Source organism: Trifolium pratense, linkage group LG4, assembly GCF_020283565.1.
Source record: "Trifolium pratense cultivar HEN17-A07 linkage group LG4, ARS_RC_1.1, whole genome shotgun sequence".
Lineage (NCBI taxonomy): Eukaryota > Viridiplantae > Streptophyta > Magnoliopsida > Fabales > Fabaceae > Trifolium > Trifolium pratense.
Genome location: NC_060062.1, coordinates 54,730,304 through 54,745,304, shown reverse-complemented (window position 1 = coordinate 54,745,304; position 15,001 = coordinate 54,730,304). Strand labels below are relative to the sequence as shown.

Below are 15,001 nucleotides of genomic sequence, written 5' to 3'. Positions count from 1 at the left end.
TTTCTCATCTGTTACAGGTTTTCTGAAATTCCTGTAAGTGTTGCGACCAATGTCAGCTGCACCTGTCTTAGAGCGTTTGTCCATTCTTTTTAGCACCTTATTAAATTGTTTTCCCAGAAGAACCATTGCATCAGAGATGCTTTGTTCAGATTCTGTGTCACTCAGTTGATCTTCTTCTTCAGCATTTGAAACAAAAGCAATACTTTTGTTTTTCTTATCCATCTTTTCATTTGTGGCTACCTCATAGGTTTGTAGTGAACCAACTAGTTCATCTAGCTTCATATCTGTGATATCCTTTGCTTCTTCTATAGCTGTGACTTTCATGTCAAACTTCTTAGGTAGAGACCTGAGCATTTTTCTTACCAGCTTTTCTTCAGGTATCTTTTCACCCAAGGCATCAAATTGATTGTCAAAATCAAGTATGGTCATGTGAAAATCCTGAATGGTTTCATCATCATTCATTCTTAGATTCTCAAACTTAGTTGTTAGGAGTTGTAGCTTAGACATCTTCACTTTAGAGGTACCTTCATGAACAGTCTCAAGAATTGTCCAAGCTTCCTTAGCACAGACACACTTTTTGATGAGTCTGAATATGTGCTTGTCAACACCATTATATAGCGCATATAATGCTTTTGAGTTTGCAAGAGCAAGCTCATCTTCTTCTTTGGACCATTCTTCAGCAGATTTCAACTCAAGAGTTGGTTTACCATCTTTGTCCATCTTCACAGGTGGAGTCCATCCTCTCAGAATTGCCTTCCATGTCTTGCTATCAATTTGTTTTAGGAAGGCCATCATGCGGGACTTCCAATAGTCATAGTTTGAAGCGCCAACCAAGAGAGGTGGTCTGGTAACAAAACCTCCTTCTTTGTCCATCCTTGCCAGAAACGATTTCCCTGGAGCTCACCCTAAAATTCAGAACAGGGTGCCTGCTCTGATGCCAATTGAAATTCCTGGCACACAGTGGACAGGTGTTGCTCAAGGTGTAGCAACACTTGTCTGTTGTAGACAGATGTTGTTACCGGTGCGCCAACACTTGTCTATAAACAGAGCAAATAACATAAAACAATACAAACAGTAAAGTAAATAACACACAAGAGTTGTTAACCCAGTTCAGCCTAAAGCCTACTCTGGGGGATACCAATCCAGGAATGAAGTCCACTATCAGCAGTATTACTTCGAAGCTAAACTCACCCGTTTACAACTTCTCACTTAATCACTACCCAATGACCCTTCTACCTAGGAACTCCTAGATATGAGACCCCGTCCCAATTCCCACCTTAGCAACACAGACAGCGCTGCTATTCAATTGCACAAACACAACAGGTGGAGACACACTCCTAAGAAACTAGGATTCACTCTTGCTTAAAAGCTTGCGAGTAAACCACACAACACAATAGAACAATCTCCGTACTTCAAAGCTTAGGAGAAGTTCACACATACAACTCAATAAACTCAGGTCCTAAGCTTGCATCAATGAGACACAAGATAGGCTCACAATTAACACTCTAAAATCCCTAAAACACACGCTTTGTAAGAACACGATTTTAGATGCTTGAAACCATATGCTTGCCTTCGTATTTATAGTAGTAGAACGACTTGGGCTTCAAGAAAAATTAGGGCTTCTAGAATTGCGGCAGCAGTGATATATTTTTGAAAGCAATAGTTATATTTTTGAAACCGCAAAAATATATTTTCCAAAAATATAATTCCTTTGGAAAATAAAACTAGGGTTTAGCTGCCTCATGTAACACATTAAACACGTGCGCCTTCTTCTGTAAGAAACCTTGACATAATTCTTCAAACAGATCTTCAAAAGATTGAGTAGAAAATAATAACATCCAGCTGACGCGCGCAGAACAGAGTCAGGTGTTGTTCCAAAGTGTCACAACATTTGTCACAACACTTGGGGTCAGCACACTTGTCTCAACACTTGGCTAAAATATGTTTTTGCAAAATGTAGCCAATATACAAAAACCCAACAAACATCAACAAAAATTGCTGTCGCAGAGGCCTTCACTAAGCGAGGGCTTAGCGAGACATGGCGAACCTCACCAGGAAGTCACCTGCTCATGGCGAGCATTGGCGAGCTTCAGCGAACATGTTCGCTACAGCGAACTCCTGGTCGCTTAGCGAACTACACCAGAAAAATATCTGTTCTTGAGTTTCAATAAGGCGGTTTAACATTGAATCCAACCAAAAATTCATCTAGACATGTTATAAATTCTTATAAACAGCTATTTCAAGCATATATGGTATCAAGGAACATTAATCATCCCTTCCAAACATCCAAATACATCAAACACTCAAAATCATGTCAATTTCTTGCAAAATAAGCAAAGTTGCATAAACATGCAAAACCATCATCAAACATATACATATTCCCTCCTAGATGTTCATTAAGCATACTAAGATGAAAAGACATGTTTATGATAAAGAAATTTCACCCAAACCCCAAAGAAATTGGATGAGAGAGTTTAGGAATGGAGGCTAGACACCTCCCCTCTCTTGGATCATCCAAGCTTATGCTTAACCACTCTCACCTTGGATTGAATGATAATTCTTGGCCTCTAAATCTCTTCTCCTTGCTCGGGTTCTTCTAGCCAAAACCCTAGCTTAGCTTGTTCTTGCTTCTAAGCTTACAACTTCTAACTTCTCATGAAAAATGAATTGTGATACTATTCCTTAGTTTGACTTGCTACTTATACCACTCTCTATTGGTCATGAACCAAGCCCAATGGCTTAGGCCCATTAAGCTCCTATCACACGCCCAAGCCCACTAACACGACAAAGGTTTCGCTCACAAACTTATGTTCGCGATAAATAATTATACGTCGCGTAAATAAATATTTAACACTAACCCAAAATATATGCAAATATATAAAATATCGATTTACTAAAAATCGGGTCGTTACAATAGAGAACAAGTCTACTGCTAAATCTATCTTTGATTCTATGTGTGCTACCTATGATGGTAATGAAAAGGTTCAAGAGGCTAAAGCTAGTCTCCTGATAAGGCAATATGAACTATTCACTATGCAACAAGATGAAAACATTGAAACTATGTTTACAAGGTTTCAAATCCTTGTATCTGGTCTTAAAGCTCTTAAGAGGAGTTATTCCACCTATGACCATGTTCAGAAGATTCTGAGAAGTCTTCCTATTGCTTGGAGACCCAAGGTCACTGCAATAGAGGAAGCTCAAAATCTCAAGACTCTGAGTCTTGAAGCTCTGATAAGCAATCTCAGAAGCCATGAGATGGTTCTGGATGCTGACTCAGAAACTAAGAAGAAGTCCAAGTCAGTGGCTTTACAGTCAACTAGGACTACTTCTAAGGCTCTTAAGACTCAGCTTCTTGATATTGAAGAAGAATCTTCTGCTGATGGTCAAGAGGATGAGATGAATGAGGATGAGTTTGCTTTATTCACCAAGTTTCAGCAATGGAACAGATTTAACAAAAGAAATTTCAGAGGTAACAGCTCCAGAAATTTTGTCAGCAAAAAGGATGATCAGAAGAACTGCTTCAACTGTAAGAAGCCAGGACACTTTATTGCTGATTGTCCAGAAATGTCTGCTAAAGACAAAAGCAAAAGATACAGCTCAAAGAAGCAACAATTCAAGAGCAAATTGAAAAAGAGTCTGATGGCTACTTTTGAAGAGCTATCATCTGAGGAAGAAGTTGAGGAAGAAGAAGAGGCAAATCTAGCCCTGATGGCTTCAGCTGACTCAGATGCAGACTCAGACGATGAATCAGAATCAGAATCAGATTCTGAAGTAACTGATGAGGTATTTTCTGACTGCTCTAAATCTCAACTTATAACTGCACTTAACAAGGTCATTGAGAAACATCTCAGAGTGTTAAGTAAACAAAAAGTTTTACAAGAAAAGCTTAACACTCTGACTGAACAAGCAGAACATTTTCAAGGTATGTATCAAGAAACTCTGAATAGAGTAAATGACTTTGAAAAGGGTTGTGCTGTTTGTCACAAACCTATTGATGAGCAGGAAATAGCTCTTCAACAGTTTGTGCATCTCAACCTTGGGAAGAGCAAAGCTGCTAATAGAATTTATAATGTTTTAAGACATAGAGGAGAAGGACTTGGCTATGAATATGGTAGAACATATTCAAAGCTAAAGACCTTTGCCAAAAAGGTTGGAAAATCTTGGGTTTATTATGTTGTTCCACCAAGTGAAGAGGGAAAGAATCCTGGTATGGTTGAAAATGACAATGATGATCTGAGTGATTTAGAAGCTGACAGCTCAGAGGAACCAAGTCTCTCAGGATCTGGAAAGAAAAGTTCAGAAGATAGAAGTTGTTCAGAACCTGAGAACATTAGTTCAGAAGTTCTGAAAGCTTCAACATCTGAAACTTCAAATTCTGGATCCAAAGGAACTTCAGTACCTGAAGCTAGTCAATCTAAAGGATCAGAAGTTCTTAAAAGAAAAAATTCTAAATCTCAGATGGAGTACAGGACTCAGATTATTTATGATTCTAGAGTCAGTAGATATAATCAATCAGAACATGGGATTGGTGATAGATACAAACCCTGGAATCATAAACAATCCAAATCCTGGAATAATAACAGATTTCAAAAGAAAAGGTTTCAAAAAGGTTATTATTCCAAACCAAGATCTTTCTCCAACACTAGACAACATAATAAGCATTTGTGGACTAACAAGCGTGGACCCAGAAGATGGGTACCAAAAGCTGAAATTATGTACCATTCAGATTTACCAACTAGGAAAGGATATGTCCTACCTAGAGTGTGGAAACAAGTCTTATGCAAAGGAAGAAGGGCTTATGTCCTAGACCAATGGCTGACAAATTCTCAAGTTAACAATCAGAACTTGATAAATGAAGAGGAAGAATACTGGGATGACTTTATCATTAACCTTGATGAAGAGTTCTATCGCAATGATTAAAGTTGTTTCTCATACAGCCTGCCACTCAAAGAAGTATCATGAAACACTCATGGTATTTGGATAGTGGATGTTCAAGGCATATGACTGGTGACAAACAACTATTTTCCAAGCTGACACTGAAAGAAGGAGGATCTGTTGGCTTTGGAGGTAATCAAAAAGGAAAGATAATAGGTACAGGTACAGTAGGTAATTCTTCCCTATCTATTAATGATGTTTGGTTAGTTGATGGACTCAAACATAACCTATTGAGCATAAGTCAATTTTGCGACAATGGTTATGTAGTTGTCTTTAATAAGGAATCATGTACTGTGTCTAAACAATCTGATAACTCCATGATATTCAAAGGTCTGAGAAAGAACAATGTTTATAAAATTAATCTTTCTGATTTGAATGAACAAAAAGTGATGTGTCTTTTGACCTTGAGTGAAGAAAAATGGATCTGGCATAAGAGGTTAGGCCATGCTAACTGGAGGTTAATCTCTAAGCTTAGTAAGCTTGACATTGTCAGAGGATTACCTAAAATCAAATATCACTCAAACACACTTTGTGGTTCATGTCAAAAAGGAAAGATTACAAAATCATCTTTTAAACCTAAGAACATTGTCTCTACCTCAAGACCATTGGAACTTCTTCACATTGATCTTTTTGGGCCAGTTCACACTGCCTCTATCAATGGAAAGAAGTATGGATTAGTGATTGTTGATGACTACAGTAGGTGGACTTGGGTAAAATTCCTAAGAACAAAAGATGAAGCTCTGAAAGATGATGCTTGGATTGTAGCAATGCAAGAAGAGCTGAATCAATTTCAAAGGAATGATGTGTGGACTCTAGTGCCTAAGCCTTCAAACAAGAACATTATTGGAACAAAATGGGTATTCAGAAACAAGCTGAATGAACAAGGTGAAGTGGTAAGAAACAAGGCTAGATTGGTTGCACAAGGTTATAGTCAACAAGAGGGGATTGACTATACTGAAACCTTTGCACCAGTTGCTAGGCTTGAAGCAATCAGGTTACTTCTATCTTATGCTGTTAATCATGGAATAACTTTGTATCAGATGGATGTTAAAAGTGCTTTCTTAAATGGTTTTATTTCTGAAGAAGTGTATGTTAAGCAACCTCCTGGTTTTGAAGATGTCTCAAACCCAGAACATGTTTTTAAATTGAAGAAATCACTGTATGGTCTGAAACAAGCTCCAAGAGCTTGGTATGATAGACTCAGTAATTTCCTTCTTGAAAAGGGTTTTGAAAAAGGAAAGGTTGACTGCACACTCTTTAGAAAAACAACCAAAGAAGACATTTTAATCATTCAAATTTATGTTGATGATATTATTTTTGGTTCAACTAATGCTTCTTTGTGCAAGAACTTTTCTAAGATAATGCAGGATGAATTTGAAATGAGCATGATGGGAGAATTGAAATTCTTTCTTGGAATTCAAATCAATCAGAAGAAGGAAGGAACTTATGTTCATCAATCAAAATATACCAAGGAACTTCTGAAGAAATTCAATCTAGATGACTGCAAGATAATGAACACTCCCATGCATTCAACTGCCAACATGAGCAAGTCAGATGATGAAGGAAAAGTAGATCAAAAGGTCTACAGAGGTATGATTGGTTCCTTACTCTATCTGACAGCCTCTAGACCAGATATTTTATTCAGTGTATGCTTATGTGCAAGATTCCAGTCAGATCCTAGAGAATCTCATCTTACAGCTGTAAAGAGAATCTTTAGGTATCTGAAAGGAACAACTAATCTTGGACTTCTCTATAAGAAATCCAATGATTATGTGCTAAATGGATTCTGTGATGCTGACTATGCTGGAGATAAAATTGAAAGAAAATCCACAAGTGGCAATTGTCAATTTGTTGGTGAAAACCTTATCTCCTGGGCTAGTAAGAGACAAACTACTATAGCTTTGTCTACAGCAGAAGCAGAATACATTTCAGCAGCTAAGTGTTGTACACAACTACTCTGGTTAAAATATCAGTTAGAAGATTATCAGGTAAGCAGTAACAATATTCCTTTATATTGTGACAATACTGCAGCCATTCATTTATCTAAAAATCCTATCCTACACTCTAGAGCCAAACATATTGAAATTAAACACCATTTTATCAGAGATTATGTTCAGAGAGGCATTATAGATATTAAGTTTGTTGATACTGAAAATCAATGGGCTGACATATTTACTAAAGCCTTACCTGTTGAAAGATTTGATTTTATAAAGAAACATCTGAACATGTTTTCAATCTCTGAATGAAAATTTTTTTTTGGGGCTTTTAAAGTGTAAGAGGTTATGTATATCAGAACTTATGATTCAGATCATCTGAAACACAAGCTCTGAAGTACCTAACTCTGATAGAGAATTTTAAATATCTCAGAGGCTCTGAACTATTTAAATGGGAAACGTTTAGTATTCACTGCTGAACAGTTGTCCATTAAAATAGCAGTTACCGAGTAAATTTCTGCACGTGGTCTACGTGTGTCAGGTAGTGGGTGGTTAATGATGATTTTTGGTATTCAACTTTCTGTCAATTAGCGTAACTTCCCAAATTTGCTATTTTCATGTTAACTGTACTCATTTAAATAAACTTACACAATACACTTGCACACTATTCACTTTCACAACCTACACTTTCATATTCTCTCTAAACCTCCAACACACTTTCTTTCTCTCTCGTTAGTTTTCCAAACCCTACCCTAATCTCCAACAATGGCCGGACCTTCGTCATCTTCTTCAATAAAGATTCCACCGTTTATGTTCAAGAATCTTCAGATTGTTGGGAACGAGATGGAGTTTCCTGAATCTGAACTCTGCTTTCTGTCTGAGAAGATTGTGGACTTTGATAGTTTGTCTGCCAATGGTTTTGAAGTTAAGCAGTACTTTACATCACAAGGATGGGATAAGTACTTCGACATGCTTAACGGTCCTATCTACCCAGACTTGCTTAAGAAATTTTGGATGAAAGCAAGAGTGTTTGATAAACATGAAGCAAAGAAGGAAGAAATTGCTGCTATTGAGAGGGATCCTAGTCTGAAGGGTAAAACTAGGAAGGAAATGGGCTTGCTGGAATTTACAGGTGTTCAGATTAGGTCTAACATCTGTGGGATGAATATGGCTTTCTCACCAATTCATTTCAATGCTCTTCTTGGTCTACCTAACTCTGGGATAGAGTTAGATGTTTTTGAAAAGGATACAAGATACAGAGATGATCTTCTGCATCTCATCTGCACAGACTTCTCTTTGAAAGGGAAAGTCAAAGGATTGACTGACGAGTGCAGAGTGATGTTCAAGATAATCCTTGCTTCTATCAGTCCAAGAGTTGGAGGGACTGATACAATCTCCTGGACGCATCGTCATTTGTTATATTTCCTTCTGACAAGGAAGAGGGTTAATCTTGGAGATTACTTTTTTGAACGGATTTGTGAAGCAATTTTTGCAAGTAAGACTCAGAGGAAAACTACTATAGTTTATCCCAGGTTGTTGTCAGACCTTCTATATCAAGGTCACGTGGTTCAGAACCTGCAGAAGTTCCACCCAGAATTGGTTCAGAAGAAGTTTTATCCTGAGATTCTGAATGCTAGTTTTCTATCCAAGATGCGTTTGATTGCATCTAAGCCTGTTGCTCCTCCTCAAGAATTCTCTGTTAGGCTTGAAGATCGTCTGTACATTGAAGGCTACCCTGTTATTTCTGAAGCTGATGCTGAGCATGTAATTCAGGACTACTTAGAAGTGCTCAGAAGAGAAGGTTTTATTGTTGATAGGAGTATGGTTCCAAAGGCTCCTGCAAACCAGTATAACCCTTCTAGGAAGCAAAAGAGAAAGGCTGTAGCTCAAGATGATCTACCTAAGCCAGATCTTTTGGCTCAAAAGAAAGTTAAAGTTGAACAATCTATGGCTGAGCAAAGGACTAAGAGAAAACATGAAGAATCTGCTACCAAGGCTACTGAAGAAGCTTCAAAAGAGCCTGTTGTTGTTGAAGTATCCAGCTCATCTGAAGAGACTGAGTCAGAAGATGAGACTGAATCTGATGAAGAGACTCTGGCTGCAAGGTTGAGGAAAAGACCTGCTCCTACTCCTAAAGGTAAAGGTAAGTCTACTAAGTATGTCTTTAATGCAAAAGAGATTGGAATAGGTTACACCAAACCTCTCAGAACTGTTTTACCAGCCTCTGAAACTCCAACCTCTGATAACCCCCTATCAGAATTAGAAAAACATCTTAGTCCAGATCCTCTGAATAACCAAACCTTCACCCAGAAACCTTCATCACCTCCAAAACCTAAATCACCTCAACCTCAACCACAAAAAGAAACACCTATCATATCACCATCTGAACCTACATCACACACTCCAAACCCTGACAAAGCTTCTCCCACTAAACAACCATCTCCAATTCTGTCATCTGAACCTGCATCCCCACAACATCAAAATCCTGAACCATCTAACCCTGAACCAACAGATAATCCAATTCCTGAAACAATTCCTGAACCTCAACCAAGTGCTGAATATGCTTCTCCTGAGCGTATTCATACTTGTGCCCCCAAGCCTTCAGAGGCAGAAGTTGTCATTATTGACAATCCTGCTAATGAATCAACCAATATCTCTACCATTCCCAAATCCTTCACCCTCATCATCTAACCCATTCAATAATCTATCCACTCAATTGCATAAAGACTTGGTTAGATTATCTTTGCTAAAGGACAGGTTTCTAGTTTGTCCTTCTGATGTGGATTTGGAAGTTTTCAAGCATTAAGGCAAGGATTTGCAATGCTTTGGATGGTGCTGCTGAGGAAATTAAGGCTGTGGTTGGAAGAAGAGACTTGGATGTGATAAGCTTCATGAGGGAAAGTCTGGCTAGGGCTGAATTGAAAAGGTTAACCACTTTTAATCATGCTGAGTCTGAACGTGCTAAGCTGGAAGCTCTTGCTGCTGCTGAACATCGTCTGAACGCTTTCAAAGTCATCTGGATAGACTCCAAGCTGTTTCAGAGTCTTGAAGCTCAGAGGTCTGAGTCTGAGAGGTTAGAAGAAGCTGCTGCAAGAGTTGCCCAGTTGGCAAATGAGTTGCTACCAGAGGACAGTTCAGAGGATGATGTGCTTGCTTTTCAGAATCAAGAGGATGTGCTGATGATTGATTATCCAGAGGAAGGTGAACCCTCTGATAAAGACAAGGCACCTTTGGTTGAAGAACAAGCGCCTTTGGTTCAAGATCAAGCTCCTGTGGTGGTTAATCAGTTGCAGATTTTTCAAGAAGCCCTGAGGGAACAGCAGGAAGGTTTGGAAAGGCAAAGAGCTGCTCACCAAACATTGGAAACCAAGGTGGATGGCTTAGTTTCCAATGTGGGATCCTTGAACGACAAATTTGATCAACTCTTAGCTTTCCTTAAGAAACCCTAGGACTCTAAGCACTTGTTTTAAGCTGTGTTTTGTTTTTCTTGTTACCTTCTGAACAATTTTATTTGTCTGGTTTTTTATTTCAAGCTGTTTTGTTTATGTTGTCTTTACTTTGTCTGCAAAAATTTCTTATTTTGGTTATGTGGTTTGTTATTTTTTTTGTTTGTGCAAATTTTCTTTGATAAATAAGATCATAAGAACACAAGATGCTTTTAAAACGAAAATCTTTATTATTGATCTAACCATGTTGAGTACATTGGTAAAAAGAAAAAGAAAAAGACAACCTAATCCTAATCAGATGGATAATACTCAGAAGAAATCTCAGATTTCTCCTCAGCATCCTCTGATGAAATCTCTATAGGATCTGGGTTTTGCTCTTCTTCTTCTTCTTCTTGTTCTTCTTCTGGAACATAGCTAGCCAAGAACTCAACATAGTCAGCATCATCTTCATTCTCTTCAGCTTCAGAATCTGATGAGATGATTATTATCTCAGCATCGTGTGGTTTCTTGTTGTCTTCTTTATTCTTCTCATCTTTTTCGCGTTGTTCGTCTTCTTTCTTTCTCCTAAACTCTGCAATGCGTGAACTAAACCTTCTCATTCTTCCTAATCTCTCTTGATTTACTCGTTTTCTCTTGTTTTTACTTGAAGAAGGCATGTTAACTCGTTCACCTTTTTATAACCTTTTAAGCGCGTTGTTTTCTGTCTTTGATATAAATTCACCTTTGTAACAACCACTCTTCTTCTTTGACTGTCTTGGTTATATACATTTTTTTTACTTTTTGATAATGACAAAAGGGGGAGTAGTTACGCATTAATTGATTAAGTGATAAGTTTCAAAACTGAAACCACGCCTTTTATCTCGCTTTTATCCGTTAAGTTAAAAGTTGTTACTTTTAAGTTGTTTTACGTATTTCAAGGTGGAGACTAAGTTAGTTGAAACTGAAATAAATTTCATAAGTAAGGATAAGTTAAGAGTGCAATTTTAACTTAGCCTTATGAGACTTAGGGGGAGAGCTTGCAAACCTCTCACTCTGAAGAAAGATATGAAATTTGTTTTATTTCAAACCATCTTAATCTTATACTAAATTAAAATATCATGGATAAAACATAAAGTTCAGACTTTATGGAGTATCAATCTTAGGGGGAGCTTGCAAACCTCATAAACCTAAGAGAAACATGATAAGTTAATTTAACAACAATTGTCAATTAATACTGATGTTTGTCATCATCAAAAAGGGGGAGATTGTTGGAACAAAATTGATTTAAAAATGTTTGCCCCTTAATCTATAAAGGTTTTGATGATAACAAAGTATTAATTAACAATTGGAAGGACTAAAAATTTATTTTAAGTGCGCAGATATAAGCATCATATAAGCTCTGAGTGAAGCTCAGAGGATGTGAATTCAGAAGTTCACAAGCGCTCAGAAGATGTTGGACTTCAGAAGATACAACCTTCAGATGATGAAGTCTTCAGAACTTCTTGAGTGACTAAAGCTTCATCAACCTCTGAAGATCTTTTGGATATCTGTGAAGATTCCCTTTGCAAGTCAACTCTTCTACCAATGAAGAAAAGGACCTTTCAAGCCTGATCAGTTCAGCTACTCTTGTTTTGTCTGTCCTCTTTTGAGAACGTGGGTCTTCAGACTTGTTAGCTGAATAAGGAAAGTCTTCTCTGCTGTAGTCAAAGTACCTGAAACTCTTTCTTAGTTTTGGATACAACCAAACTACATCAAGACAGACTGCTTGAAGACAAAAGATTATCAACTCCAACGGTTCTTTTTACAACGACTCTTTTCTAGTGGTATATATACTAGAAGAATCAGCTACATCAATATACATTATTAAGGATTGAACGTGCGCTGAACAAACTCTGAACTTTGTAATATACAAGCTCTGAACCGCTGTTAAGTGCTTTTGCACTTTAGTCAAATACTCTGTACTATTTTGTATTTGTTCTCTTTAGGTTCATCTAAGAGCATTTGTATATTTTCATATACTTTACTATTACTTGAGGAAACTTAAGCTTGTGTGCTTAAGTGTGAAGTCTTAAGCTTGTGTGCTTAAGCATTGTTGAGAAGTCTCTTGCTTGTGTGCTTGAGCAGGTGTAATCTTGTGTGATTATAGTGAAATCCCTTGGAAGTGCAAGGGGACTGGACTACTCTCGTTTTGTGAGAGGAACCAGTATAAATTGCTTGTGTGATCTCTCTCTCTCTCTTATCGTGTTTATTGTGTTATTTATCCGCTGCCGTTGTAGTTAAGTTAAGAACTTGAAAAAGTTTTAAACTTGACTAAAACACAATTCAACCCCCCCCTTCTTGTGTTTTCACACCTTCAGAATAGTATGTGATCACGGTCGTTTCGTGGTCAAATAATAATTTAAATAAAAAGTAATACAAGGCAGTTAACCTTGGTCGTCTCCGAAGACTCACAATCGGCTTATCTATATTAGAAACAATTCAAAAACTGTAAATTATGGAGGGGTTTGGTTTGTTAACAGAACGTAAGAAAAATGTTAAATTTAATTGATTTAAAACGATCAATTCATTGGCTTAGGTAACTCGTTCTTGATTCTATCATATGGTTCACAAAGAATAAATTCGTTATATGCTTATGTTCTGGTTGATTTATAAAACCGAATTAAACAAGCGTTACCAATTTTATACGAATTCCATTCAAACAAGCGTCAAATGCGTTCAACTAATCATAGGCAATAGTAAACAAGCGCTACTAATGACAGAATAATATCCTTACTGAATTCAATCAACACTTTTTGCTAAGCGCTCAAAGTTTATGTCAATTCCTATTCAATGTAATCTATGCAAGCGATAAACTAATTGAATAACACGGTGCGAATCGAATTAAAGTGATTAAGCATCATTAAATGGTCCCTTACAGTGCGTTTGGATGCTAAAATCGACAAAATAACCTAAGTATATGATAAAATCCTCATCCAAACACACTCTAAGGGACCATTTAACTAATTAAGCCATAAGTATATGATAAAATATCAAATCAAATATCATCATCATCATAAATAAAGTATCAACAACATTGTGGCTTCTCTATTTCTTTGAGTCGCGATAATTCTTCTTCCACATCGATAACAGGTATTACTACTCTTCGTTTTCTTGTCTCGGATCACAGATTCAGACATATTCTTCTTTTTCTTCTACGCTCAGCTTTTTATCCGTTAATTGCCGTCGTTTAAATTAAGCGTTACCAATTTTATACGAATTCCATTCAAACAAGCGTCAAATGCGTTCAACTAATCATAGGCAATAGTAAACAAGCGCTACTAATGACAGAATAATATCCTTACTGAATTCAATCAACACTTTTTGCTAAGCGCTCAAAGTTTATGTCAATTCCTATTCAATGTAATCTATGCAAGCGATAAACTAATTGAATAACACGGTGCGAATTGAATTAAAGTGATTAAGCATCATTAAATGGTCCCTTACAGTGCGTTTGGATGCTAAAATCGACAAAATAACCTAAGTATATGATAAAATCCTCATCCAAACACACTCTAAGGGACCATTTAACTAATTAAGCCATAAGTATATGATAAAATATCAAATCAAATATCATCATCATCATAAATAAAGTATCAACAACATTGTGGCTTCTCTATTTCTTTGAGTCGCGATAATTCTTCTTCCACATCGATAACAGGTATTACTACTCTTCGTTTTCTTGTCTCGGATCACAGATTCAGACATATTCTTCTTTTTCTTCTACGCTCAGCTTTTTATCTGTTAATTGTCGTCGTTTAAATTAGGGTTTCTCATCTTTTTTCATTTTTCCGTTCAATTTGTTAATTGCATCAGATATATATTTATATATTTAAGATCTGTGAATTTAAGTTGATATTAGGGTTTCTTATATGATTTTTTGGGTTTTCAATTGCAGTTGTTGCTTTGTCACAATATGTATAACGGAATAGGGTTACAAACTCCAAGAGGGTCTGGTACCAATGGCTACATTCAGAGCAACAAGTTCTTCGTCAAGCCGAGAACTTCCAAGGTTGCTGAGAATATGAAGGGCTTTGAAGGAGATCAGGGTACTGCTGGTGTTTCCAGAAAGGCTAACAAAGAGATTCTTGAGCATGATCGTAAGCGTCAGATTCAGCTCAAACTTGTTATTCTTGAAGACAAATTAATTGATCAGGGTTATACTGATGCTGAGATCACTGAGAAACTCGAGGAGGCTCGCAATAGCTTGGAGGCTGCAGCTGACGAAAATGATTCTAATTTGGACAAGTGAGTTTTTGGATTTTAGATATTTGTGTATGAGTATGACATGATTCCAATTGATGAATTTGTTGGTTCTGTCATTGCTTTACCAAAATTTTTGAAGTGTATGTTTGGGAAATCGATTCATAAACACTTTTATAAACGCAGCGGAATTTTATAATTAAAATTTCCCATCAATGGATTCTTGTGAATGAGCATGATCAGGTCTAGAATATTACCTTTGAAGAACAAATTTATGGCCGCCTTTCTTGATCACAAGCACCGCACTTGCAGCACCTCCACTTAGTCCACACGAACAGGAACCTTCGATCTCACAGTGCTAGCTGTTCTTGGATGAAGGCTGAGGGAATTTTGTGCGGTTTAGGGTTTAGAGAAATTCAGAATTTCTCTAAATTCGGTTAGGGTTTGTAAAAACGTAACTACTGAACT

At 37.1% G+C, this 15,001-nt stretch overlaps 1 protein-coding gene across 2 annotated transcripts; it reads left to right on the top strand.

Annotated features, from left to right (window-relative positions):
- The first annotated feature begins 13,362 nt into the window (after positions 1-13,362).
- LOC123924178 (pre-mRNA-splicing factor cwc-21-like) lies at positions 13,363-14,611 on the top strand. 2 transcript variants are annotated; one of them, XM_045976968.1, is made up of 2 exons: positions 13,363-13,423; positions 14,229-14,611. In XM_045976968.1, exon 2 carries the CDS (start codon positions 14,247-14,249, stop codon positions 14,580-14,582), a length of 336 nt encoding a protein of 111 aa, XP_045832924.1. In that variant the 5' UTR covers positions 13,363-13,423; positions 14,229-14,246; the 3' UTR covers positions 14,583-14,611. The 2 variants fall into 2 exon arrangements, with proteins under 2 accessions (XP_045832924.1, XP_045832925.1); XM_045976969.1 differs by lacking the exon at positions 13,363-13,423 and adding an exon at positions 13,980-13,991.
- Positions 14,612-15,001: the final 390 nt, after the last annotated feature.